Source organism: Lactuca virosa, chromosome 5 (genome assembly GCF_052849685.1).
Source record: "Lactuca virosa cultivar CGN04683 chromosome 5, Lactuca_virosa_CGN04683_v6, whole genome shotgun sequence".
In the NCBI taxonomy this organism is placed as follows: domain Eukaryota; kingdom Viridiplantae; phylum Streptophyta; class Magnoliopsida; order Asterales; family Asteraceae; genus Lactuca; species Lactuca virosa.
The window spans coordinates 187022253-187047334 of record NC_136430.1 but is presented as its reverse complement, the minus strand read 5'-3'; the positions used below and the strand labels follow the sequence as shown (position 1 = coordinate 187047334).

The 25082-nt window shown below is 35.4% G+C and overlaps 1 protein-coding gene across 1 annotated transcript; it reads left to right on the top strand.

The window, feature by feature from the left end:
• The first annotated feature begins 23627 nt into the window (after window positions 1–23627).
• On the top strand, window positions 23628–24674 carry LOC145112145 (aquaporin NIP6-1-like). The gene is made up of 4 exons (XM_079048354.1): window positions 23628–23685; window positions 23738–23799; window positions 24321–24382; window positions 24509–24674. Exons 1-4 carry the CDS (start codon window positions 23628–23630, stop codon window positions 24672–24674), a joined length of 348 nt encoding a protein of 115 aa, XP_078904480.1.
• The last annotated feature ends 408 nt before the right edge of the window (window positions 24675–25082 follow it).

Here is a 25082-nt window from a genome sequence, read left to right as displayed (position 1 = left end):
GACTGTTAGAGAAAGGACTTCGTTTTCTTCTTGAAAGAATCCTATAAGAAAAAAGGTTAGTAGTGAATGTAGTGGTTGAGACTCAAGTTGGACTCGATTCCCTTAAACAGATTCGCCGTCTGTTCCCAGTGAACAACAACCTTAACAATATGTACTAACGGATATATCCACTTGCCTGAAAGAATCGTTGGAAGCAGGTGTACAGAGGAGGAGGATGAATAAGAGTGTTTTCATTCGTGTGTTGAATGAGACATTGGAGGTCTCCTTTTATAGTTGAGCATGTAATGGAAACAAATCAATTCGTGATATGGAATTGATTGAGGCATTAAATGCCAATAAAAACGTAATTAATGCATCTGTTACAAGCTTGTAAGCCTTTCATGCATTCAACCTTATAAACCTAGTTGAGTTTGGTCTTTCTACCATTGTGGGACTTATTCCCACATTCATCGATTAGCTAAATTTATTTCTCAAATACCCGCCTTTGAGTATCAATATCTCATTCACATATACTCCATTTTAGACATATAATATATCGTTTCGTAGTTCTCACGGAGGAGAACACAAACCCACTTAGAGTTAATTATATATACACCATATGTATATGTTTATATATGTCCAAAGTTAGTAAAAATATAAATATTTATACTAAATTTTCCAATAGAAGAAACATAAAAAAAAATCGGTGGTCAAGAGCTAGTTTTGAATTTAGGGGAAGAAATTTAGAAGAAAATGGAGGTGAATGAAGCGTCGGGAAAGAAACATAAGCAACACAAAAAATAAAAAGGAATCGAGAACAGATCTAGAAAGAGTGTACATACTTGAATCCATAGATATTATTGGTAATCACATTACATCTTTGAGTGCAACATACATCACTGGTGTTACGTTGGTGGTGGCCAGTGATGGCAATGCAGCTATGGTTAGACTTGAGAATCGAAGGGTTTGTCATAAAATTACGGTGAGGGATAAGAAATTAAGAAAAGTATTTGGAGGTATCTAAAAATTGGCAGAAAGCTTCTTTTTAAATCTTGGTCGAATTAAAGCGGAAAAATTAGAATTTTCAATCAGCTGCACAAAAAAGTATATGCCACTAAAAACACAATATAGTGGCACAAAAAAATATATGCCACGAATATTTTGTGCTGTAGTGCAAATTCGTCTGACGAGACTAAATTGGCGTCAAGTGTTCTTTCTTTGTTACTACACGACTTTTTAATGCATAGTAATGATCCATATACCTCCATTTCTTGTGCCTGTCCGAGGAAGGAATGTCTATAGTGTCGATTATAGGCTCACCTTAGATCCCCGGTTTGTTTTGTTATCGTATAAAATTTGCATTTGGTTTATACAGGGTCTTTGTTCACTCATACTAGTTGGAAGAGACTGTATTTAGTGGGATAGTTTGTGACTCAAAACGATAAGTATCAATACCAAAAATTAAGTCATGTGACACTTAATTAACAAGATGACACGATTGGTTAAGGTTTATTAACTTACATTTAAGTAGTTATTTATATAAACCCCTTTGTTTTTATACGAAGACACAATGATTATGTAGGAGGAGTTTGCCCCACTGGTTAAGTGTCGATTTCCAAATTAAGTAATATAACACTCAATTAGTACCACGACACAAATTTATAAAGTTTATAAAACACTTTTGAGTATAAAAATACTTTGTTTCAAAACCTGTAGAACTCACCAACAGTTTTGTTGACGTATCTTAATGCATGTATTTTCAGGTTATTTACAAGGTCGGAAGTGTTCGTACAAAAGACCCTCCGTTATTTTTATCATACATTTGTAGACGTTGGATTGTTAGGCGTGTATCGCGATTTAGCAATAGCTATTGTCAATGAAATTTCTATTTTGGTAATAATATAAGATTTTATTTGTCTGTTCATTGTATGTTCAATAACTGTGATCGTTGATTTACGTCACGCACCTCGGCGTTTCTGCCGATGGCCGAGGGTATGACAGATTGGTATCAGAGCTATGGGCTATAGCGAACTAGTACTTTCTTAGGAAAGTGTGACTATAGCCTAAGGCTTACTCTCTTAGGTTAAGTATATTCCTTAACCTACAAATATAGGGTTAAAAAGGGTTCAAGTTTATATATATATATATATATATATATATATATATATATATATATATATATATATATATATATATATATATATATATATATATAAACTCTGACCCTCTATAGTTGCTATTAATCGAGTACAAGAAATGAAGTCAGAGTGTTGAATGAATTTTGACCAGACGGAGTAAATATGATCTGGTTGGCTCAATTATGCTTTCAAAAGATATAGAGAAAATGTAGAGTACAAGTAGTGAAGACTCAAAAGATACTCTAACTCTAGTACCTATCCCCTATTTATAAGGATGCCAAAAGCATACAAAAAATACATAAGGGATTAAACATTAACTCTTCGACATACAGATACCCTTATGCAAAACATACAAGACAACTTCGATATTAATACAGAACAAAGGACGCTTCGACACCTTACAACTATTTCGACCCCAACATTCTACCCCTTTGTAAGCAGTGTCGAATCATAAGTCATCAGTATTTGGGACGCTTGATGTATAACCCTCCTTATCTCAGCATACCAATTGATTTTTTTTCGAATTTCTGCTTTGTCACCATCATTATTCTTTTTGTAGCTACTCATACGAACCAGAAGATTCATATACTAAGAACTTGTATATCTTTCCACATCACAAGCTTGAAAAAGGAACTTAGTGTTTTTCCCTTTCTTGTTTTTCCCCATAAAAACAATTCCAAATGGCTTCATATAGATCTCTCCATCTTCATAACTTTTCAGACTTCCTTTACCCTTCAACATAGATTGGGGCACTGTTACTTGTTTTCCCATTGCCAAAGCCAATTCCACATCAGTCAATGCAAGACAATCGATGTAATTATCGATGAACAACTTAATGTGTGCAAACCCAATCAAGAAGTCTTCTTTGTTTTTCATTTGTAGCTTCGAAACATCTACTTATTTCAAAATTCTTGCTACACTGATGAGATCGTTAACATTCATCAATGGAAAGTCTGCTACCGAGAAGTCGAATGCAACGTTGTTAGCTCAAACAACATAATAACGAAAATTATGCAACATCCCTTCGAACAAGACATCCTTGGAAATGTTGAGCACTCTGACAATTTTAACCAATGACCATATCTTTTCTTCTCTTTTTGCAAGAACAACATGGAATTGAAGCTTTAACCTCTTGCATTCATCTTTATCTTCAAACTTGTCAACTATCTGATACTGAGCAAACATGAACATCATCTCGTTGATAGGAAAGTCCAACTGATTAAAATCAGTGTTCTCAGTATTGTAGCTTTTCTTGGGAACTTTTTCAAATTCGTGCATCACTCCACTGAAGACTGATGCTTCGATGGTCTCATAACAGTAGGGCTTTGTTGGATCAGCCTTCTCTAGACCAAGAGGATCACTTTTTCTTTGTCGAAGAATGCTTTGTATTTTCCTTTGTCTTTCCATTTCTTTTTCTAAGGCCTTCTTCTTATCTTAAGATGTTGGTTCGTTTAGGACCCCCTTTCCTTTCCCTTTCAATTCTTCTGTTAACGGAGGTAGCTTCGAACCTGATCCACCTGTAGATGAACCAATAACAACTCCTTTTGTCAAGGGCTTTGTTGTTGTTGTTGTAGATGTTATTGGAACAGTGGTCTTGGGGAACGAAGTGGGAATTTGTGTTGAAATAACCTTCCCAACAACTTTCGCATCATCTCCATCTTTCGATGAACCACTCCTAACAACTTTTGACGAGCTCATGCCAACATTCGTCTTCCTTTCTCCCCCTTGCACCCCTGTGTGAAGAGGCGGGGAATCAGAGGTCATGAGGTTGACTAACTTCAATAATGGTGCTAAATCGGCTTTAATCGAAGCCTCCAATGATGAGAACATTGTAGACAACGAATCTGGAGAAATCAAAGATTGTGGTAAAGAACCAAGCTTCGAAACAAGCTCTTTCAAATTCCCCAAGAGCTCTTCAATATTCGCAAAACGATGACCATCGGACTCAGACTTCGAACCCACCTTAGGAACTAAGGAGTTGTATAACTCAACCACCATGGTCACAACATCAGCAATAATATACACCTTCTTGTTGAGAGAAGAATAATTGTGATCAATCTGTGCAACCTCCTTTTCCATGTCAGTACGAAGTTCTTCAAGCTTCAAATTAACATCTTCACGAAGTTTCTTGACATCTTGAACAAACAGGACATGTCTTTCTTTGGCAACTGCTCGTAACTCTTTAACTTCATGATTAAAGGACTCCTATTGAAATTTCACCGCAACTCATTATCCACTTGATCGATCATATTTTTCAATCGAATCTCCTAAGCCTTGAGCATCACATCAACTTCGATTCCTAAAACATGATTTCTATTCCCAGCATCTGCTTAAAGTTGTAACAAGGAGTTGAGCTTTCTGTTGAGAATCTTGAATTTCTTACCAGAAATTAGCATGTGATCTAGTATGTTCTCCTCTTCTAGATCAAATTATATTTCAGCAAAAGACACCATGACATCATCTTCTTCTGTGGTATCATCCGGAATAGATTTATGTCCTTCAGTGGATTAAGAAGAAAATAAAGAGGTGATTGGTTGCTCTAGAATGTTTTAAAAAGCGGGTGAAGTTTTGGATTGAGGTAATGTTGTAGAGATGGGTGTATGAAATGGTGGTAGCGAAGTAAATGTGTCAATACCAGATGCTTCGAAGGTAGATGAAACAACAATGGTATCCGAATGTCCTTGGGCTTGAGAAGTAGACACCCCATCACCCTTATTGACATTTGTGTCCATATTAGATATGTTCGTAGGGATGCCTGAAGTTCGCACCTCCTCCATATTGGACTCAGCAAGCAAAACTTCGGGTGGTATGACCATAGTCTGCTCAGGGATGGATATATGCGAAGGATCATCCAGATTAGTGGTTGTGTCCACATGAGATGTTTCCACATTGCCTCCAAGACTTCCAGTTGCCTCGAAATTCGACTTGACTGGAGAGTCCCTCTGGAATGAATCAAAGCCCATATCATCATAATGAAGTGGTGATTGAGACTTACCATTGTCCTCAAAGTTAGTTTCGAGAACTACCTCATCCAAAGGATCCTGAACCTGCTTTCGATTTTTCGTAAGACGCTTCACCATATCATCAGCCATTCGCTTCTTAGAAGCCGGAGACACAGGGGCAGGAATCTCGCGAATCAGAACTCCCTTTCTACTGATTTGAGGTTTGCGAATCCTCTTTGAGCGAGACACTCCTTTGGGTGACAAAACACCAGACTTCGAACCTTTTTTGAAAATAGACCTCTCCAGAGATGACAAGGCTTATGTTCCATTTTCTTCAATCATTTGAGAACACCAGACTTCGAAGTCATGGTCTCCTTGGGTGGTTGAGAAGTTTCTTCAGTAACAGGTTTAGCAACCTCCTTTGGAGTGGGAACAGAAACCAGATTTACAACCTTCTTAGGAGAAGGATCAGCCTTCGATGGACTAGCATGTGTAACCTTCTTTGAGCCCTTGGTTCTTTTGGAAGGACCAGCAACACCCTTCGCAATTAACACACCAGTCTCAATCGAAGGATTGATTGTTTGAAGATAGGCAATAAGAACATGATCAGCAGGATCAACTTTGAGAAGCATTGCATCTGGGATCCTTGCAATAGTTGGAAAAACTTCTGAATCATCCTCCACTGTCTTAGGATGTTGATATACAATGAAATCAGCTTTAGGATCATAAACAGGAACCATGATCCCTTCCTTTTCATAGACAAACTTCAAAATTAGGCTCCAATAATGAGCACAAGAAACTCCATTCACAACATTGGTGTTAGCAATGTTGTTTCCAAACTCTTGCCATAATTGGGTTGCATAATCAACTTGTAAATCATAATACAAACCTGCGACCATAGCATAAACCTCTAGTTTTGCTTTATCCAATCCAACACTTCGACCTGTCAAGCACTGAAGGAAGATACCAAAAAGAAAGTTCCAGATATAAGGTAGAGATGATTTCTTGAAGTCACTCATTCTAGTAAGGGGTGGTTGATGACCCATCTCACTAAACATATTAACAACCTGTTCATTTGTGACCTCATAGAAAGGTTCGACATTAGGAATGTTCAAGATTTGGGCAAACTTCTTCTTAGACAACTTGTACTTCTTCTCATTGGTCAATTGAAAAGTAACCATCGTGGTTGTCTTGTTAAACAAAACAGTGGAACCAGCAAGCGATAACCACATCATCGGAACAGAGAAGGATGTCGACATAACAGTAGATAAGACAGAGTGATTCAAGGCAACAATGAGCATCTTCAGTTCCTCAGGGTACTTGCTAACATCAGGTTGGAATCAATAATTAGTACTCAGGATCTTCATCGGAGGTTGTGATGTGGCATTATCTGTTGCTTGAGATGGATCAACATTCATGTTGGTGGCCACCAATGTTAGGGTTTGAAGTTATTTGAGAGAACAGAGCGTATAAGAGAATAATATTTGGGAAATCTTTAGCTTGATCGCGTAAAGTTGGAATGAGATCACCCAAATCCCTTTTATATGTAAACACCAAGTTTGAATTTGAAGCGGTTATGTATTAAAATCATGTCACGTGTTTCCTTGAAAATTGGGCCTATAGCCGTAAAAGCAGTCACGTCTGAAAAGTGATGATCACTTTTTCCTTGAAAATTGTGAAGCTACCCAACCGTCACATCAAACAGTCATTCCATATTCCCCAAGAGGATAAGAACCGTCAGTGAACCTTCGAAATAGAGGTTGGGCTCTTTCGCTTTTGGGTTGAGAAACAAAGTCATATGCCAAACCTTTCAATATCATCAGCCTAAGTTGGTATTACTCAGAACCTCAAGGATTTCAGCGTGTGCACAAGTGTGTCAAAGATTGAGATGAGATCAAGAATAAAAAAAATTTAGTTCTGTGATGTTAATTAAAAATTGATATAAAGGCTGTAAGATCCCATGCAAAGATCACTTCATTCTACATCAAGAGAGATGTCGAAGAGCTTGTGTGGTTTCCCGTGAATTACAATCGAATACTCATAGAGTAGTATAAAAGGGCTTCTTTTTCAAGGCCTCGTGAGTAGATTGAATTTTGTTACATATCACAACTCAACATAAGTGTGAAAAATTGTAAACAAAATTACTTGTATAACCAATGTAGTCAGTGACAAGTGGTATTTGGAAAATTTTCAAGTAACTCAAGTTCAAAAAGATATTCAGACAGAAATCATTTTTCAAGAAAATAAAGTGTTGGATCTTGTTGTGCAAAAATGTCTTAGGTTTAGAACATTTTACCAAGACCACTCAAAAAAAGAAATATGATTTTGAATATCGAAGTGTAGTACTGAAACAGGTGTTTCGCTAAAATCTTGAACGTGAAGTTCATTGTCAATTCCTTAAAGATTTCGAAGTTTTGAACGGGAAGTTCACTTTTTACATACCTAAATCCTGGTTGGTTTGAACCAGAGATTTCTTGGGTATATGTCATAGTTTGTGATCGTGAAAGAATTTTATGATGAAAAAGATTGATTTAAGAAATGAAATGTACCTCTGCTATATGTGGACCATGTAGGAAACTCTTAACTCGACTTGAGAAGAGTAAGGTAGCTCATTGAATAATGTGAATATAGCCTGATTGGGAAGAAATCCTCGTGATAAGAGATCCATTAAGGCTTCGAAACACATTGAGTCTAGGAGGCTTGGGACAACATGTTGCAGCATGCTTCTAGGGACACCTAACTAGTGCAAAGTATCGAATGAATACCTTTCCCTAAAGCTGCAAAGCAAATTCCTCCACAAGAATTCAATATCAAGCTACACAAAAACTTGTTAACCAACAAAAATAAAAACGAAAAATATTTTCGTTCTTTTGTTTTTGAAATTAAAAAGACACAAATAAGAAAATCTTTTTGATATTTTTGTTTTTGAAAAGAAAATAACAAAAATAAGAAAATATTTTTGGAATTTTTGTTTTTGAAAAGAAAATAACAAAAATAAGAAAATATTTTTTGAATTTTTGTTTTTGAAAAGAAAATAACAAAAATGAAAATATTTTTGGAATTTTTGTTTTTGAAAAGAAAATAACAAAAATGAAAATGCTAAGGAAAATAATAAAAACGTATCATACAAACGAAATGGAAATTACCGACGCATAATGTTGATGCATCGACATATCAGTTGTGCTTTGAGAAACGAAGCGTAGTCTGAATCGGTCAGAGAAATGTCGAAAACGAAGCGTGTCAAACGCTGAACCGTGAACCTTAACATCTGAACCATTCATCGATATGTCGACACAGTGTGGCTTTACGATGAAGTCCCATTTGGAACAGCATTCACTTCAATCATGCCTAAGCCCGAAAAATTCCTTAGAAAAGTATTTTCATCCAAACGTTTGGTAAAGATATCTGCGAGTTGATCTGTTTTCTTTACAAAATAAACTTCAATGTTGCCATCCTCAACATGGTCTTTAATAAAGTGATAGCAAAGTGCGATGTGTTTGGTTTTCGAATGTTGCACTGGATTATGGCAGATGCGAATAACACCTTGTGAATCATAATACAACAGAATTTTCTTCATGTTGATTGCATAATCATGCAGCTGGCTTTGAATCCATATGATTTGAGAAGTGCAAGTTGCAGTAGCAACATATTCTACTTTTGTTGTGGAAATCAAAACACAAGTTTGTTTCTTTGATTGCCAACTAACAAGCTTCCCAACCAAAAGTTGACATCCACCACTTGTGCTTTTTCGATCTAGTTGACAACCTCCAAGATCCGCATCAGAAAATGCCTGTATGAAAAACCCTGTTTTCGAAGGATACCACAAGCCCAATGAAACGGTGCCTTTGAGATAGTGAAAGATGTTCTTGACAGCAGTAAGATGAGGTTCCCTGGGATTCGACTGAAACCTAGCACAATTGTAAACATCAAACTTAATATCAGGTCGACTAGCAGTTAAGTATAGTAACGAACCGATCAAGCTCATGTACAATGTGAGATCAACTGCAGGCTTATCTAACGAATGACCAAGACGTGTGCCCACAGCCATAACTACTTGTAATTTCGAACTATTCGTCATTCCAAACTTCTCAAGCATATTATGAGAATACTTTTCTTGATTGATAAAAATTCCTTCTCTGCTTTGACGAATATTTAATCCCAGAAAATTGTTGATCTTCCCCATCATGCTCATCTCAAACCGGTTGTTCATCATATTCTCAAACCCATTCGATAATTTAGGGTCAGTAGAGCCAAAAAAAAATATCATCAACATAAATTTGAACAAGCATGAGATGATCCCCAACTTTCTTTCGAAAGAGATTGGGATCAACAGATCGTTGTTTAAGTTTTGATGATTTTAAGAAATTTGTAAGAGTTGCATACCAGGCTCTTGGTGCTTGTTTTAACCCATAAAGAGTTTTATCTAAAATATAGCAATGATCAGGATATTGTGCATTTACGAAACCTGGCGGTTGTTCAACATACATTGTTTCTTCTAAGACAGTAGTGAGAAATGCACACTTGACATCCATTTCATATACATCAAAGTCCTTGTGTACTGCATAAGCTAAAAATATTCGAATAGCCTCGAGTCTTGCGACAGGGGAAAAGGTTTCTTCATAATCAATACCTTCTTGTTGCGAATATCATTTAACAACTAGCCTAGCTTTATTTCGCACTATGTTACCTTCTTTATCAATTTTATTTTTGAAAATCCATTTTAAGCCAATAACTTATGCTTCTTGAGGTTTCAGAACAAGCCTCCAAACTTTGTTTCTTTCGAACTCAGCCAATTCGGATTGTATAGATATAATCCAATCTGGATCTTCCATGGCAATCTTTACTGACTTTGGTTTAATTTTCGAAATAAACACATTGAACATGCAAAGTTATTGATTTACATTGAGTACCTCATTCCTTGCATGAAGCTGAGCCCTTGTTAACACTCCAGCTTGAGGATCACCAAGAACTAGTTCTTTTGGATGACTTCGAGTCCATCTATCCATTAGTGGATATGCAGGATCAAAATCCAAAGGTGCATCTTCGAACATTTCGTCCGTTTCTGAACCTTCACCTGCATTCGATATATTATCAGTCACATCATGAAATACATTAGTTTGTATATTGGAAGAATTTGGTAAAGATCCAATTTGCTCCCCTCAACAATTGGGTCAATGTTATGATGCTCACTCTCGACATCTACATTCATTTGACTATGCTCCCCCTCGAAGGTATGCTCCCCCTCTACATCATTAGTCGAACTCAAGTGCTCCCCCTCCACTTGATCATTGGGTAATACCGACTGACTTTCGTTATGCAATGGAGAATTCGTTGATGAATTTAAATTAGATTCATCCTGAGTAAGTGTCGAATCATCAGAATGCTTCGATACTTCAGGAATCTGATTATCATCTGCATGCCTTTCTTCATCGATTTCCCTATCAGGAACAGCAAAAATTAAATCATAATCAAAATCCAAAGAATTCAATATTTGAGACTCATCATTAGTTTCATTAATGATTGTCTTTTGTTCAAAACACTTCGATCCTTTTGACATAGTGATCATCAAAGGTAAGATTAAAAGTTGCTTCAATCTTCCTTGTTCGCTTGTTCAACGTCCTATACGCAACAGAATTGCTCGAATATCCCAAAAATATCCCGTCATCAGCCTTTGACTTAAATTTCGAAAGGTTATCTTTAAGATTTAGGATAAAGCACCTACAACCAAAAACATGGAAAATTTTGACTTTTGTTATCCTATTGTTAATGATTTCATATGGGGTTACATTAAAACAATGATGAATAAAAGCTCTATTTTGAGTAAAGTAAGCCGTCGAAACTGCCTCAGCCCAGAGATATTGTGGAAGATTCGCATATGTAAGCATGGTCCTTGCCGCTTCGCATAGTGACCGGTTCCTTCTTTCGACAACACCATTTTGTTGAGGTGTGTAAGGGGAGGAAAAATTATGCGAAATACCATGATCAGCTAAAAACGAATCAAGAACATTGTTCTTGAACTTTGAGCCATTATCACTCTTGATCTTACGAACCTTCTTCCTTAAACTCAGTTTGATATGCTTGATGAAATCGATCATTACTTAATTTGTTTCTGATTTTAATAGAAGAAAGTACACCTAAGTAAACCTCGAAAAATCATCAACAATGACCAAGATGTACCTCTTCTTGTTGAGAGTTTCAACAGTCGAAGGTCCACAAAGGTCAATGTGAAGAAATTCAAAAGGTTCAATGATCTTGGAATCAATAACAATTAGATAACCTTGTCTATGTTGCTTTCCTTGTTCACAAGCTGCACATAAAGTATCATTATCAAATTTTAAGACAGCTAAACCACGAACAAGATCATTTACCACCAATTTATTTAGATTCTTGAAATTCAAGTGAGAAAGTCTTCGATGCCACATCCAGCTCATATCTGATGAAGCTTTCAAAATTATACAGATCGAGGGAACACCAACAATTGATTTGATGTCAAGGGTAAACATATCTTCTTTCCTCTTGTATTTGAGCAGAACCTCTTTAGTTTCTTTGTTCGAAATCACACTTCCTTCTTCATCGAAGACAACATGATTACCAGTGCCCACAACAAGTTATGAAACACTTATCAAGTTATGTTGAACACCTTAAACATATGCCACTCGATTCACTGTGAACTTCCCATTTGTGACTTTCCCATAACCTTTGACTTGACATTTGTGATTGCTTCCAAATTTGACTACACCAGCATTTTCCAAGCTTCGAAAAGCTCGCAAGTTTCCCTTGCTTCCTGTCATGTGACGAGAGCAACCACTATCGATATACCATTTGTCATCATATTGCTCGTCACATAAAACCTACAATCATTGGAAAAATTTAGTTCCCCAAGGCTTTTTGGATCCTTGGTGATTGGTGTGAAAAGCATTATGGAATGAAGAACCTAGTATCCAATTACGAACTTTGCATTTTAAGCTATCAATTAAATCCGCTTTGTTAGTTATGGGTTTCGAAATGAAATTAATCGTTAGTTTAGGTTCAGCACTGACTTTCCCTTTTTCCTTCTCAGTTCGCTTAACACTAATCTTCACTTTAGGAACAGCCTTCCATTGTCGAACTGGAAGATTCGACTCCTTTGATGAAGAACTTCCATTTAACGACTAATTCAAGTAGCTCTCATAAGCATGCTTGATTTCTTCTTGAGAGAACTTTTCGGACTGAAAAGTCTTTCCTTTTACCTCAATCCAGTGATTTATATTCTTCACATCGGATTTTCCTTTGACAACCGATTGTTTAGTTGTTTGTTTTGAAGAAGGATTTGGAAAATGAGGTTGTTGAGGTTCGAATGACACATTTTGCTTATTTTTGACATTCATCTGATTTTGATTTTGAAACTTTGGTATTGCTTTTGATTGATAATGATTTTGAAAATGTTTCTTATAACCAACATTTGTTTGATTAAAAACATGTTGTTCATTTGAAAACCGTTTTGGATTTCGAAATTGAGGAAAATTGCTTTGATCATTATTTTGAAAACCGTATTACTTGATTGTCGGTTTTTAACAAAATTATGATTTCTTTGAAAAGAATTTTGTGAAAATCTCACATTTTGTTGGTTTGTGCCAAAATTCCTTGATTGGGAATTTTTACCAAAAGTTTCATTTCTTGGTTTTTGAACTTTCGGTATTGGAGGTGATTTGGAGACATTTTTTATTTCTTTTTGAAAAATCTTTTTGTTTCATAGCGGGTTTTGGAATGGTTGTGGTTTTAGCAAAAGACTTAGTTTGAAAATTAGTCTGAATGGGTTCTGTGTTTTCTTTTCCAAACGATTTTGTTGACAAAACATGTTGTTTCTTTCAAGACTCAATATTTTGCCAATATTCTTTTGAGATCTTATGAATTTGTTCTTTGAAATTTTGAACATTTTAAGTTGGTTTTTGAGAAACAGGTTCAATAGGTTGTGTGTCAACACTTGAATTTTTAGTTTTAACAACCTAATTCCATTTTGATTTTTGTCTTTGAAAAGTGGACGAATGTTTATTAAGATTGTTTTCAACACTTGACTTTTTAGTTTTAACAAGGTGCCAATCTCTATCATCTGTCACTAAGATAGTAGATTCACCTAGCAATCTTGATAGTCATTAAAAATCCTTGGGTACGTGTTTGGACATAAGCATAGCTTATCATCCCCAATGGTAAGAACGAAAGAACCATCTCGACATGAGTAGTATGCTCTGAACATGTATGATGGACTTGTATATTTCATAAGGTACTCATTGCTGTTAATTGAGTTTTCCCACGATGATAGTTGTGACACCTACATCAAGGTAACACCATTTGAAGCTTTCTATATAAGAGTGTGTCGACCCTCGACAAGCTGAACAATGATTGGAGATACAAACTGAACAAAGAACATGTAGGTGATACGCTGCGTTTTGATCCATGAATCAACCATGAGATCACAGGAAAGATTGTGCGAACCTTGGATGTAACACTGTGATTTTCACCAAAATTTTTTATTTTTAAAACATTTATTTAACATAATACTTAGCAGAAGTCTAATTTTTAATTTTATGAAAACATCACAAATGTTACTTTTATTAACAAAAACATCATTCATCCAAATTAAAGTTCATAAATCAATCCAAACCAAGTTCTCAAATCAAGTGTTATGAAGTCAACGAATGTCCAAATGGTGCCTTTACTAGAATAATACTAAAAGTAGCTACCCAAGAGATCCCATCCCCACCAAGTCATCATATTATGCTACCTGTACCAATGCAAGGCAAACAACAAGCAAAGAAACAAGTGTCAACATCTGCTAAGTGAGCTAATCATAGGTACAATGTTATGGAATGCACATATCCAAAATGGTTCATACAAAACATCATATAAACATTTATTCAAACACTCACATAGCATGGCATCACATACATCACATAACCAACACAATTAAGCCTAATTAATATATTCATCTTTAGAGCTTGTTCATTTAGTTAAACCTCCTTATTAATCTTTGTAACCATCTTTTATTACTTCATTTATCACTATAATATTATTAGATAATATTAATCTTCATGATCATCATTACCAATTACTCTACTCTTAATCATATTTGTAATTGTTGTTATAATACTTCCTATATATGCGTCTATATATTCTTCATTAACCCCAAGGTAAGTATCCCATTCGCTAATAACGTGGCCGACATGACCCAATGCATGACCATGCGTTGTCGTTAAGGATTCGTACGATCGGTGCCAATTCCATCCAGTTACACCTCCCAAATCTCACGTGGTGTTTGCGCAGATGTTCCACCAATCGTCAACACCCCTCCAGTCCCGTTATACCAATGTGCACCATGACCATGCCCCGAGTGGTTATTTAGAAAAACCATTCGGCATCAAAGTTGGCTTAATCTCTTATCCTATAGGTATCTTTCAACCCACAAGGCCATCATATTATCCGGATAGGGTACATACCTAAGTCTAGGTTGCTACCCTTCGCCCCACTAGTGTATTCCCCTTTTAATTAATTAATTATTAATTCATCTTTTAAGGGATTCCACAAATGACATCCATACGTAATCATGCATATTAATTGTCATTCTTTCTAGCATATTACTTCCCAGGTTCTTCTTATGTAAACAAGTAAATACAAGTTAAAACATTTTAAATAACATACAAGTATATACCTCTATCATCATTATGCCTTGACAACAATACTAGCATGCTTTATCCTAATCATCATAGACAAGTGTTTCCAAAAAACATGGCATGCATCCACCACATATAATCATCACAAAACCATATTTCTATCATGGCCCTAACACACCACTCACATTAGAAGAACAAGAATCTAGCATTTAAGCATCATAAATTCTCATACACATAATAGAACATAGTAACCAATAACATATCACATACAATAGGGGAACATGCAACATAAATATCCTAGGTTCATTCCAATCCATCTAAGATATGGAATTCCCTAACAAAGTACTTTAAAAATCCACAAGATTAACTCACATTTGCCAAAAATGCATCCTCTCTACACTTCAAATCTTGTATAAACTGAGGTATCAAACCTTACCCTGGTAAAGCACGAATAAATGGGTTACTAGAGGTTTACATGAACAAGGAATACCAATTTACTACCCAAACATGCAAAATAGTTATTAGGTTAAATTATCGAATTTTGACCCGAAACAGCAGCCTTTTCAAGGCCACTTTAGCACCACTTAAACCTATAGAAGTTACAATTTTATTTCATATTCCAGTAGAATACACTTTTATATTTTCATAATTTACTTGCACAAGTCCATACGATTTTCTAGAATTTTCTATGAATTTTACAAAACTACATATCCATTCAGCTAATTTTTGACCAGTCGGTGAAAATGACAATTTTCACCTTGGTTAGATACAACATTAGGTCGTAGGAAAAATCAGAAAGAAACTAGACTCAAAATTTAAACTTTTAGATTTTTTGAATCCTAAATCCGACTCATGATGATTTTGCTATATTTATTACAAAACATGGGCAAAATAGGAATTTTCCTACTATTCGCAGCTTTGAGTTTTAAAGGTTAATTGACAAGTTAACCCATTAAGCCACACCAAAAACCGACTATAAATATTGGAATTGAGTTCTTAACAATAGAAACATGTCAAGAAGTCAAAAGGAAAATTTCAATCACAAACCATGACTCAAAGTACATTGCTTTTATGGGGAAAACAAAGTATGTTTCTAAAAGAGAAAACACCATTAAGGGCTTGAGTTTCCTCCACCATTAAGCCACATATAAATAACTTTAGGGACTATTTTGAATACTTTTTGGATGGTTCAAAACATGGTCTTTTTACAGAAAAATACTCACCATAATTGAGATAGAAATCTGTTGGATTAGTATCTAAGTCCATAACTATAATTGGTATGTATTCGACCCGACTTGGCATGGTCTATTTGGGTTGCACTTCATCGGAACAATTTATATGGATAGTCTTTTGAGAATAGTATGTTTATGATTTATATTAATATATTATAATTTCTAATATATTAATCTGGAATCATATTATTTAATTAGTATTAATCAAGAATTAATTTAGAATTAATTTAGTGATAAAAAAGAACTAATTAAATATGGACTCATATATATATATATATATATATATATATATATATATATATGGAATGGGCCAAGTTAATTTAGGTTGGGATAAGCTTTCATGGATAGTCCATGGAGTGTTTAACCCATGGATCATATGGAAAGGAAAGGTCATGGGTATTAGGGTTTACATGAAAGTAACCCTAATCCTCCATACTATATAAAGAGGTCCTTGCCACTTGAAATTGGCACTAGTGTGTGAGAACAAAGGGTGGGCCCATTTCTAGAAGTGCTAGCTATTCTCTCAAGTTTTCCAAGGTGTTTTTGGTGATTTGTGATTCCACTTGAGGCTTCCACACTATTGGGGCTAAGCTCTTAAAGTTCAAGACTTCAAGCTTCATTAAAAGGTATGTCATCTAACTAGGCTTTTGTAGTGTAGTTGGTTCATATTATGCTAGTTAGGATGAAACCTTGGAATATTGAATATTTTCACGTATAATAGAGAAAACATAGATCCAAGGTTTATAAGGTTGCATGTACACCATAGGAGTGTTAGAATGCTCAAAACCCATCAGTGGTATTAGAGTCTAGGCTTGTTTTCTTTTATACTTGATAAAAATTACTGAAAATCGAAGTTTGTATGTTGTTTGGTCAGCTGACTCGCCGAGTCCATTAAGGGACTCGACGATTACATGCCTAATTTCATCCAACTCGTCGAGTTGGTTCATGCACTCGACGAGTTGGACCCCCTGATAGCATATCTTCGAGTTTTAAGGCTGAAATTGGTCTAGAATCATTACCTTAAACTGTTTTGGACTTATAAAACCTGTTTTTGATGTGGTAATGATTATGGTAAACCAATTTCAAAGTTGTTATCAAAATTTCAAGCTTTATGTGTGTTTATGTAATTCTTGAAATTGTTGATATGATTGTTCATAGGAATTATTTGCAAAAATTGTTAGTTAGTTAATTCTTGATCTAACTGTATTTTAATGGAGTCCATAATTTTTTCTCAAGTTATGGATTACCAAAAGTCATTTCTTTTGAAGATCCATCAAACTGCATAGGTTACAAAAGTTGAAGAGTCTTTTTGTTTTATGAACTCCAGAACTTGTCCTCAAGTTGTGGATGTTCAAGAGTCTCTTTATTAAAGTTTTTAAAACCTTAATTAAACTCATAATTTCTGAAAATCCAAAAGTTTTTGAATAGTTCAAAACTTGCCCTCAAGTTTTAGAATTTGTAAAGTTTCCCCTCATGAATACTTTAATTCCAAGCTAAACCCTTAGAATTTTAAAAGTTAAAATTCAACCCTTATACTTTATAGTATTATAAGTTAATAATATATATATATATATATATATATATATATATATATATATATATATATATGTATAAGAATGGAGTCAGTCTTACTGTTAGTAGGCCTCATTCACGAAGTCGGTCTATAAGGGGGGTATAAGGTTACTGCATATAAAATGGTAGTTTAATGGGTGTCCACTCTCACCCACCGCTTCCTTGACTGGTAGAGGGTCATTAGCCAAACTGGTAGGACAAGGACTATAAATTTCATTATAATTATAATGATAAATATAAAGTAACTAAACCTTTTATAAATTCCCAATCTTAGTTTCTCTAGGAAAATGTGAATTTCGTGCTAACCCATGAAATTACACTTTGTACTTTGTTTAAGTCGTTAGTGGAGCGTGTGTGGTTAACCGGCACACTAACCTGGATTTAACAAGGTAGGCAAAGGGTAACTTAATGTTTATCATAGGATCGGTGGAGCGCGTGTGGTTAACCGGCATATCGGTTAAGTGATAAATATTAAGGGTACCAAGTATATTTGCATGGTTATTCACACCTTGTTTTGTGATCCTCGGCATCCTAGTCACAAAACCTGAGAGGGAACAATCGAGATTGAAACATGTCATTGAAAAGTTCAATGAATCTCAAAAGATCTAGGAATTTCAAATCCGATTAAAAACCTAATAAATTATTTCGTTTTTCTTGGTGGAAATTGGTGAATCGTCATTCGACTACCTTCACATATTTTATAGCTTGGATTACGGCATCCCTCTTCCAAGTAATAAAATATTGTGTTGGGTCCTAGCCTTAATATTTCATATTGGGTGTTCTATTAAGGACTTAAATCAACTCAATTGAATTTGTCCCATTGTAGATGTCTGGTTCAGACAACTATGATCTTCCCAAATCCCTGGGAACAAGCTTTTCTAATGAAGATGATGTCCCATGGTTGGTCCATGGAAATCATACTTCTCTTCCTTCACCTCCTCCAATTATTCTCCCTAACCCACAAGTTCTTGAAAAGTTCAAGGTCACTCAAGCCCTATTGGCAAGCAAAGTCTATGTGTACTCACATCTTGGAGATAAAGTCACATACTGACAAGCCGGGAGAGTTGGGTGTCAAAGTATTGAGGAAGTTGGTTGTTGACTAAGTTCTTTAATCACTTTCTAAGTCAGATAGTGAGTTCCTTTAGGACTACTACATGACAGACCATGACATGACCCTTAATGATCTTACCAATTTGCTTGATGCTGCTAAATCATCAATGATTTGGAGCACGGGTAAAGCAAATTTGATTGGACGATCGACTTCCCAAACTTTCATTGACATTGACAATGGTAACATTGGAAATCCAGAAAAGCTTTCTCTTCCCAATGGAAAGGGATCGACCATAGTCAAATCGGTTAACCAAATAGTAAAGAGAAAGGCTAAGTCTGAGACAATCTCGTATACCATTCCCAAAGAGTCCATATGCTTATATTGATAAAGGAAGGGGCATTGGTTGCAAAGCTGCCCTATTTACCTGAAAGATCATAAGGTTGGTCAAGTCAAAAGTTTGACTCTACTTCAGGTAAGTCCACTATCTAACTCTATTAAGTTCCTTTTTGGAGATTCTTATTACATGATGTGACTGGGTCACATGTTGAAGTTTTAAGAATCAAAGAAAAGAGAGGAATCTTAAAGAAGAGTAAGCTGATTCTGATCGTGAAGATGGATTTCGATCGCATCGTTCGGTGATCAGAATTTTTGAGCTGCTGCTTAACAGTTGTGATAGATTGCTTAGGAATAGATAACAACAAGTTTTCATATGCATTTGCATTGTAAGGATAAGTTTTTCCGCAAGTTTTAAATAAAAGAAAAGTTTCGTTTTTTATTTATTTTAAATATCCTTACAGTGGCATTTGTGAAAAATTATTGTTTATATGATTCCATTGATAGCAACATTGGAAAATGGATTTGAAGTCGTTTGTGGTAGTGTCATAATTTACCAAATAAGGAAAGATTCTCATCAACCAAGTTTCAGTTGGATAGAAACTTGGAATTATTCTCATCAAATAAGGAAAGATTCTCATCAACCAAGATCCTCTAGGGACATTTTAGTGCATTCTTATGGCTAAGAAGAGGAGTCATGAATTGTTGAAATGGTTAAATCAAGAAGGTGATACATACTTCGTTACAAAACATGTCTTAGAGTCATACTCCAAGATTGTAATTTGAGTGACACATCTTAAAGAAGGTTTTATTTACACTTGTCAAATGTAGAATAAAAGGTTTTCTAATCTTGTACATTAGAAATTGGTAAGTTGTGATATTTTGTATAAAACAAAGACCAACTAAGGCGAATTGTGTGAAGTGTTTGTCTTGATAAGAATTCACACTATCTCTTGAATATTTGTTTTTTCAAGGAATGGGTCTTGGCAAGAGAGTCTTATATGTCAAGAGGACAATGGGAGTCTAAAAGATCTTGGAAGAGTCTAATCAAGAATAAAACCTATAGTTTGTCACTAGCACACGACTTGAGGTTTGTAACTTATTGTGTTGACATATTCCTATTTTTGTGCCCATTCCAGTTAAAGTTGACTATGCATCTGAGTTCTACATGTTCTCAGTTGTTCGCATAACTACTTGGAAGCAATGGCAGGCCCTTGTGCTGCCAGGTGGCAAGAATTTAATATTGCACAAGTTCAGTCCATATGAATTTGGATTTGTCACTAACCTTGTCGTGTGATTACGGTTTTGACAAATTCACATGTATAGGAACACATACACCATAGAAATCTAAGTGTCATAAGGTTTCTCTCCGATTCACGAAAATGATGGTTAGGAAACGCTTTCACTATATAGATTTTAAGTAGATAGCAAGTGTGATATTTGCATTCTCAAAGTCGTTAGTGGAGCGTGTGTGGTTAACCGACACACTAACATGGACTTGTGAGAAATGGAAAAGGTCTAAACAATTGAGACTATGATTACGACATCCCTTTTCATAGTTCTAAAATTGTTTAAACACACATGTGAGCTATCTAAGGAAAGGTGTACGATTTTGATAAAGTTTTATCAAAGCATCTCGTATCAGAAATCTGAACTTTGGTAAGAAAGTCAATAATGTATTGATATCTAGAAGTCCAGCTGATTTCTGAGTACATGTCAAAGCTAGTGGGAGCATAAGTGATATGCTAATAATCATCATGTTAGTGGGAGCATGATAATTATGATAAGTGTTGCAAGTTAGCAATGTTAATTATAGAAAACAAAAGTTTCAATTGGGAAAAGTTGTTTTGCTATAATTAAGGGAGAGGAAATTATACTTCATTTCAAATCTAAAAGCTTAGATCGTGAGATTTTAATCAAATTTAGTCAAGTATATATATGAATGTTATGTTGGAATGGTTCAACATAAGGAAATTCTATATATGGGAACATTATTTGCGTTCTAAAATTCGATTATAATTAAGGCATCCCTTTTCAAATCTGAATTATGAGAACATGGCAAATAGAAATAGAAATATCATAGCAACAGACTGATCTAGTGCCATGTCTTTATGTGAGACATCATGAATCGTGTCCCATATGCTTCAGATATAGGACCGATTGCATGGGCTATAATAATCCATCCTAAATTTTCCAAATGCCCAGGGCATTAAGAGGGGAAAAGGTCTAGAATTGGATATGACTAAAATGATTTAGCAATTGTCGAGGAAAATCTGAGGTTCACCAAATATTGGTTGCTCATGGACAGTTGGAAGAATGGTGTAAATTTTGGAAAGGACCATATTGACATATTCTGAAAAGAGGCAACTCTTGTTCAGAAGTGATAGTCAAAATGGGAATGTTTCCATAGGTGGAAGTTATCAATCTGTGTACGATTAGAAAATTTAATGCAAGAAGGATGTTCAAAGCAATGTACTTTGAATATGACACTTCATTTCCATGGATTTAATCTATATTGGAATACTCTGTAATGTCTGTTGACAAGTCTTTATGACTTTGTGCATAATCATTACAAGAGGATCAGTGCATATAAGTTTAGAATCTAACAGATTTCGGCAAATGGCAGGAATTTGGAATTCTTTCATTTACGATAACGATTTGGGATTGTGAAATGAGAATCATTGGAATTATGTTCACACTACAAGAAAAAAACCATTTTACGACGCGCAAACCACGACACTCATTGACTTATGTTACGCAAAAGAGAGTGACATTAAAAAAGTGTCGTCTCTTCAAAAAAATTAAGGATTTATGTCACGCATTATTGCGTGCCCTTAGATTAGTGTCTCATGTAAAAAAAATAAAAACACGGAGGGCACTTTATCTAAAATGTGCGTCCTCTGTGAATGTCGTTTTATGTTTTACTCAAAACGCGCGTTCTTGAAAGGGGGAAATGAAATCCCCAAAAATTAAAACCCCGCCTATTCCATGTGAAAAATTAAAACCCGCTCCCCTTCCAATTAGCAAGAAAGAAGCCTAGGGTCTTCGTCTTCCTCTCTCTCTTTCCCTCTAACCTAAAACCCAACCTGCGATTTCATAGAGATTGTTATTACGATTTAAGAAGCAAAGAAGAAGACAAGCAAGGATAGTACTACTAAATTCCACAAAATCGCAGGGACTAGGGCTTTTTTTTAAGAAGGGAAACACTTGGTGCTCTCTAGCCTCTGCAACAATCGATCGATGATCTCGCCTCACCTCGCCGACAACATCTTTGCTCACTTCTCCTCCAACGACCTTAGGGGTATTTTCCTCCGGTGACCTCGGGCTCATGTGACCTCGTCGGAGACTGCTCAAATTTCCACACCCTAGCCCGACTAAGATATGGTTTGGTTATTCTCTCTTCCTAATGTTTTCGTTCTTCTATTTCTTTAATTTCTCCTCTATTCATAGCTTTGATTTCGATTTTGGATCTTCTCATCTTCTCCTGTGTTAAACCCTAACTGGAAAACTATGCAGGTTTCAATGGCGATTTCCTCCTCATTCCACGATCCTCGCTTCTACTCTTTAAGCATCTCAGGTATGCTTTGTTCCTTCTCCCTTATTTTAATTCTTCTTGTTTGATTTCTTAGGTGTGATATCCTTCCCCCTACTTTTCTGATTCTCGATCCCATCCTGATACATTGTTAGCAGTCGCACATAGCACCTCACACACATACTCACATTTAATATTTTGAGCATAAATTCGAGAATATGTTATGGTCCGATGAATTTTTTGTGTGTTTATCTTATCCAGGGTTTGAACTTTTTGTATTATGCTAAATTACATATATCATGCTGTTACTTTCTAAGGTTTTATGTTTCTTTTATCACAGTGATTGTTAAAGCAAGTAGTGGCCCAAGGTATGTGGTCGGTTTCATAACTGATTCAATTTTGATGAGTAAACAGGTTAGATTTCATATGGTTGTTTGTTCAGATGGGTATTCATCCTGATTTTCCTTCAATTATGCAACAACTATGATGGAATTTGCTATGTTCCATACTCGGATTATGAATTTATCGGAAAATTGAATAATTAATCTGGAAAAATACCATCTTTGGATGATTTGTTTGTCATCTGTAGATAAGGAATACCATCTTTGGGTAATTAGTTTATCCAGTCTACATGATTAAATTAATGGACATATAATTCTCTATTGATTGAACAAAAAACATTGCTTTGTAATGAACCTAGTTAAAAACCGAAAGGGTATATCTGGGAATAAAATTTAAGGTAGGTTTGTCAAGATTGTACGGATAACTGCTGATTGGATAAAAGTCTTTTGATCATGTTCAGGGGCATGAAAAGAAGCCTGCTGCAGGGGTGGATAGCAATCTCCATGAAGAAGCTGACTTAGTTGCTGAACATGGAAAACCGGTAAATGACCATAACACCCCTGATATAAATTTTCCGGACACTGTTGTCCCTGGCACGCCTAAACTTGATCGGAAACTTGGTGCACCTGCAAAAAGGTTCAGCCCACCATCAGCAGGGGATTGCTGAGTTGTATAGGACACTAACCGTGAAACTGTATATAAATGGTAGCATTTATGTGACCATAATGCCCTTTCGGTTTGTAGTGAAGATCCAAGCATGTAATTAATTACACCTCTAACTAACTAATTAATTAATCCCCTAAAACTAACTATGGTTAAATTAAACTGGTGGTAGGTACGGGTGTACATAGGGGCACAGATGCTGGCGTCGATATGTGCAGCATTTACACTGAAAGCGGTGTTTGATCCAATGATGGGTGGGGGGTGTGACTATTCCTTCAGTTAAGTATGGACAAGCATATGCTTTAGAGTTCATAATTGCGTTTAATCTCATGTTTGTGGTCACGGCTGTTGCTACCAACACTCGAGCTGTAAGAACTTTTTCAATTTCATTCTATTCTATTCTTCTTTTTTGCTTATACTTTTTATGGCTACAAATTCATGCATTTAATTTCTTTCGACATATTCAATTATTGTAATATAATGAATGCTAGATCCAAGACAAAAGGGGGATTCGTGAGTTAATGAAGAGACTTAAAAAACTGTTCTAGTGAACTTGAAAGTCATGATGACCAGACAAATGTCTATTTTCATATTGATATTGGTGATGACAAATTTGGATTGTTCCTCATCATGTGGATTTGGAGTGATAGTTTCTTATTATATAGTTTCATAAAGATCACATGTACTTCATATTTAATTAATTTTTAATTTGAAAAGTATCGCCCAAAGTCGAGTGTAGATATGTTTGGCTTTCCATATTCAATTATTCATATATATTTATTACTTTATATTAATATAAAATTGGCTATGGAAATTTTACATATACATGAACATAGACAAAATTTGCAATTATTCAAATAACTGTAACCTGATTTTTATTTCACCACAGGTTGGTGAGCTGGCGGGAATAGCTGTAGGAGCAACTGTCATGCTTAATATTCTTATAGCTGGGTACGTATAAATTGAACCTTCTTAATATTATGATAACTGGGTATGTTGATAGAAGTTTTTTTTTTTTTTTTTAAAAAAAAAGGGTACCCTCTTTGTTCACATTTTCCGTTTGTTGAAATGATATAGGCCACTGACAGGAGCATCAATGAATCCAGCAAGAACCTTGGGACCAGCAATGGCTGCAAATAACTACAAAGGCATATGGATCTACCTTACAGCTCCCATCCTTGGCGCACTAGCTGATGCAGGTATTTACACAGCAGTGAAACTGCCTGAGGAAGATGATGTATAGCATTTATGTGACCATAATGCTCTGAGGAAGTTTTTTAAGATGTTTTAACCTCTCAAATTCTCACTTTTGGATACAGAGCTTGATGAGAGAATGCGTGACCTAAATCTTTTATCAAATTCTCACTTTTGGAGGTGGCCATAAGAAAAGGTAAGCAAAGGGTAATTTGGTATTTGTTGCTGTTATTGTGTATTACAATACTTCCTTGTATATATGTATAAAGTTTGTTCTTATTCAGATTTGCCTTTTACCATTGATTTCCTTATTGAGGCATTGTACTTTGAAAATGCTAATTCTTACCTTTTGTCCATGTAGGATCCACCAGGAACAGGAAAAACACAAACAATTCTTGGGCTTCTTAGTGCCATATTACATACCAACTGAGTATCTAAGTCTCTTAGTAACTTTGTA

Bases quoted from the DNA above. Each gene is read 5' to 3' on its own strand.
- LOC145112145 (XM_079048354.1), top strand. From the start codon at position 23,628: ATGCTGGCGTCGATATGTGCAGCATTTACACTGAAAGCGGTGTTTGAT. The intron at 23,686-23,737 runs GTGGGGGGTGTG...CATATGCTTTAG, and splicing joins GGTGTTTGATCCAATGATGG to AGTTCATAATTGCGTTTAAT. The intron at 24,383-24,508 runs GTACGTATAAAT...GAAATGATATAG, and splicing joins CTTAATATTCTTATAGCTGG to GCCACTGACAGGAGCATCAA.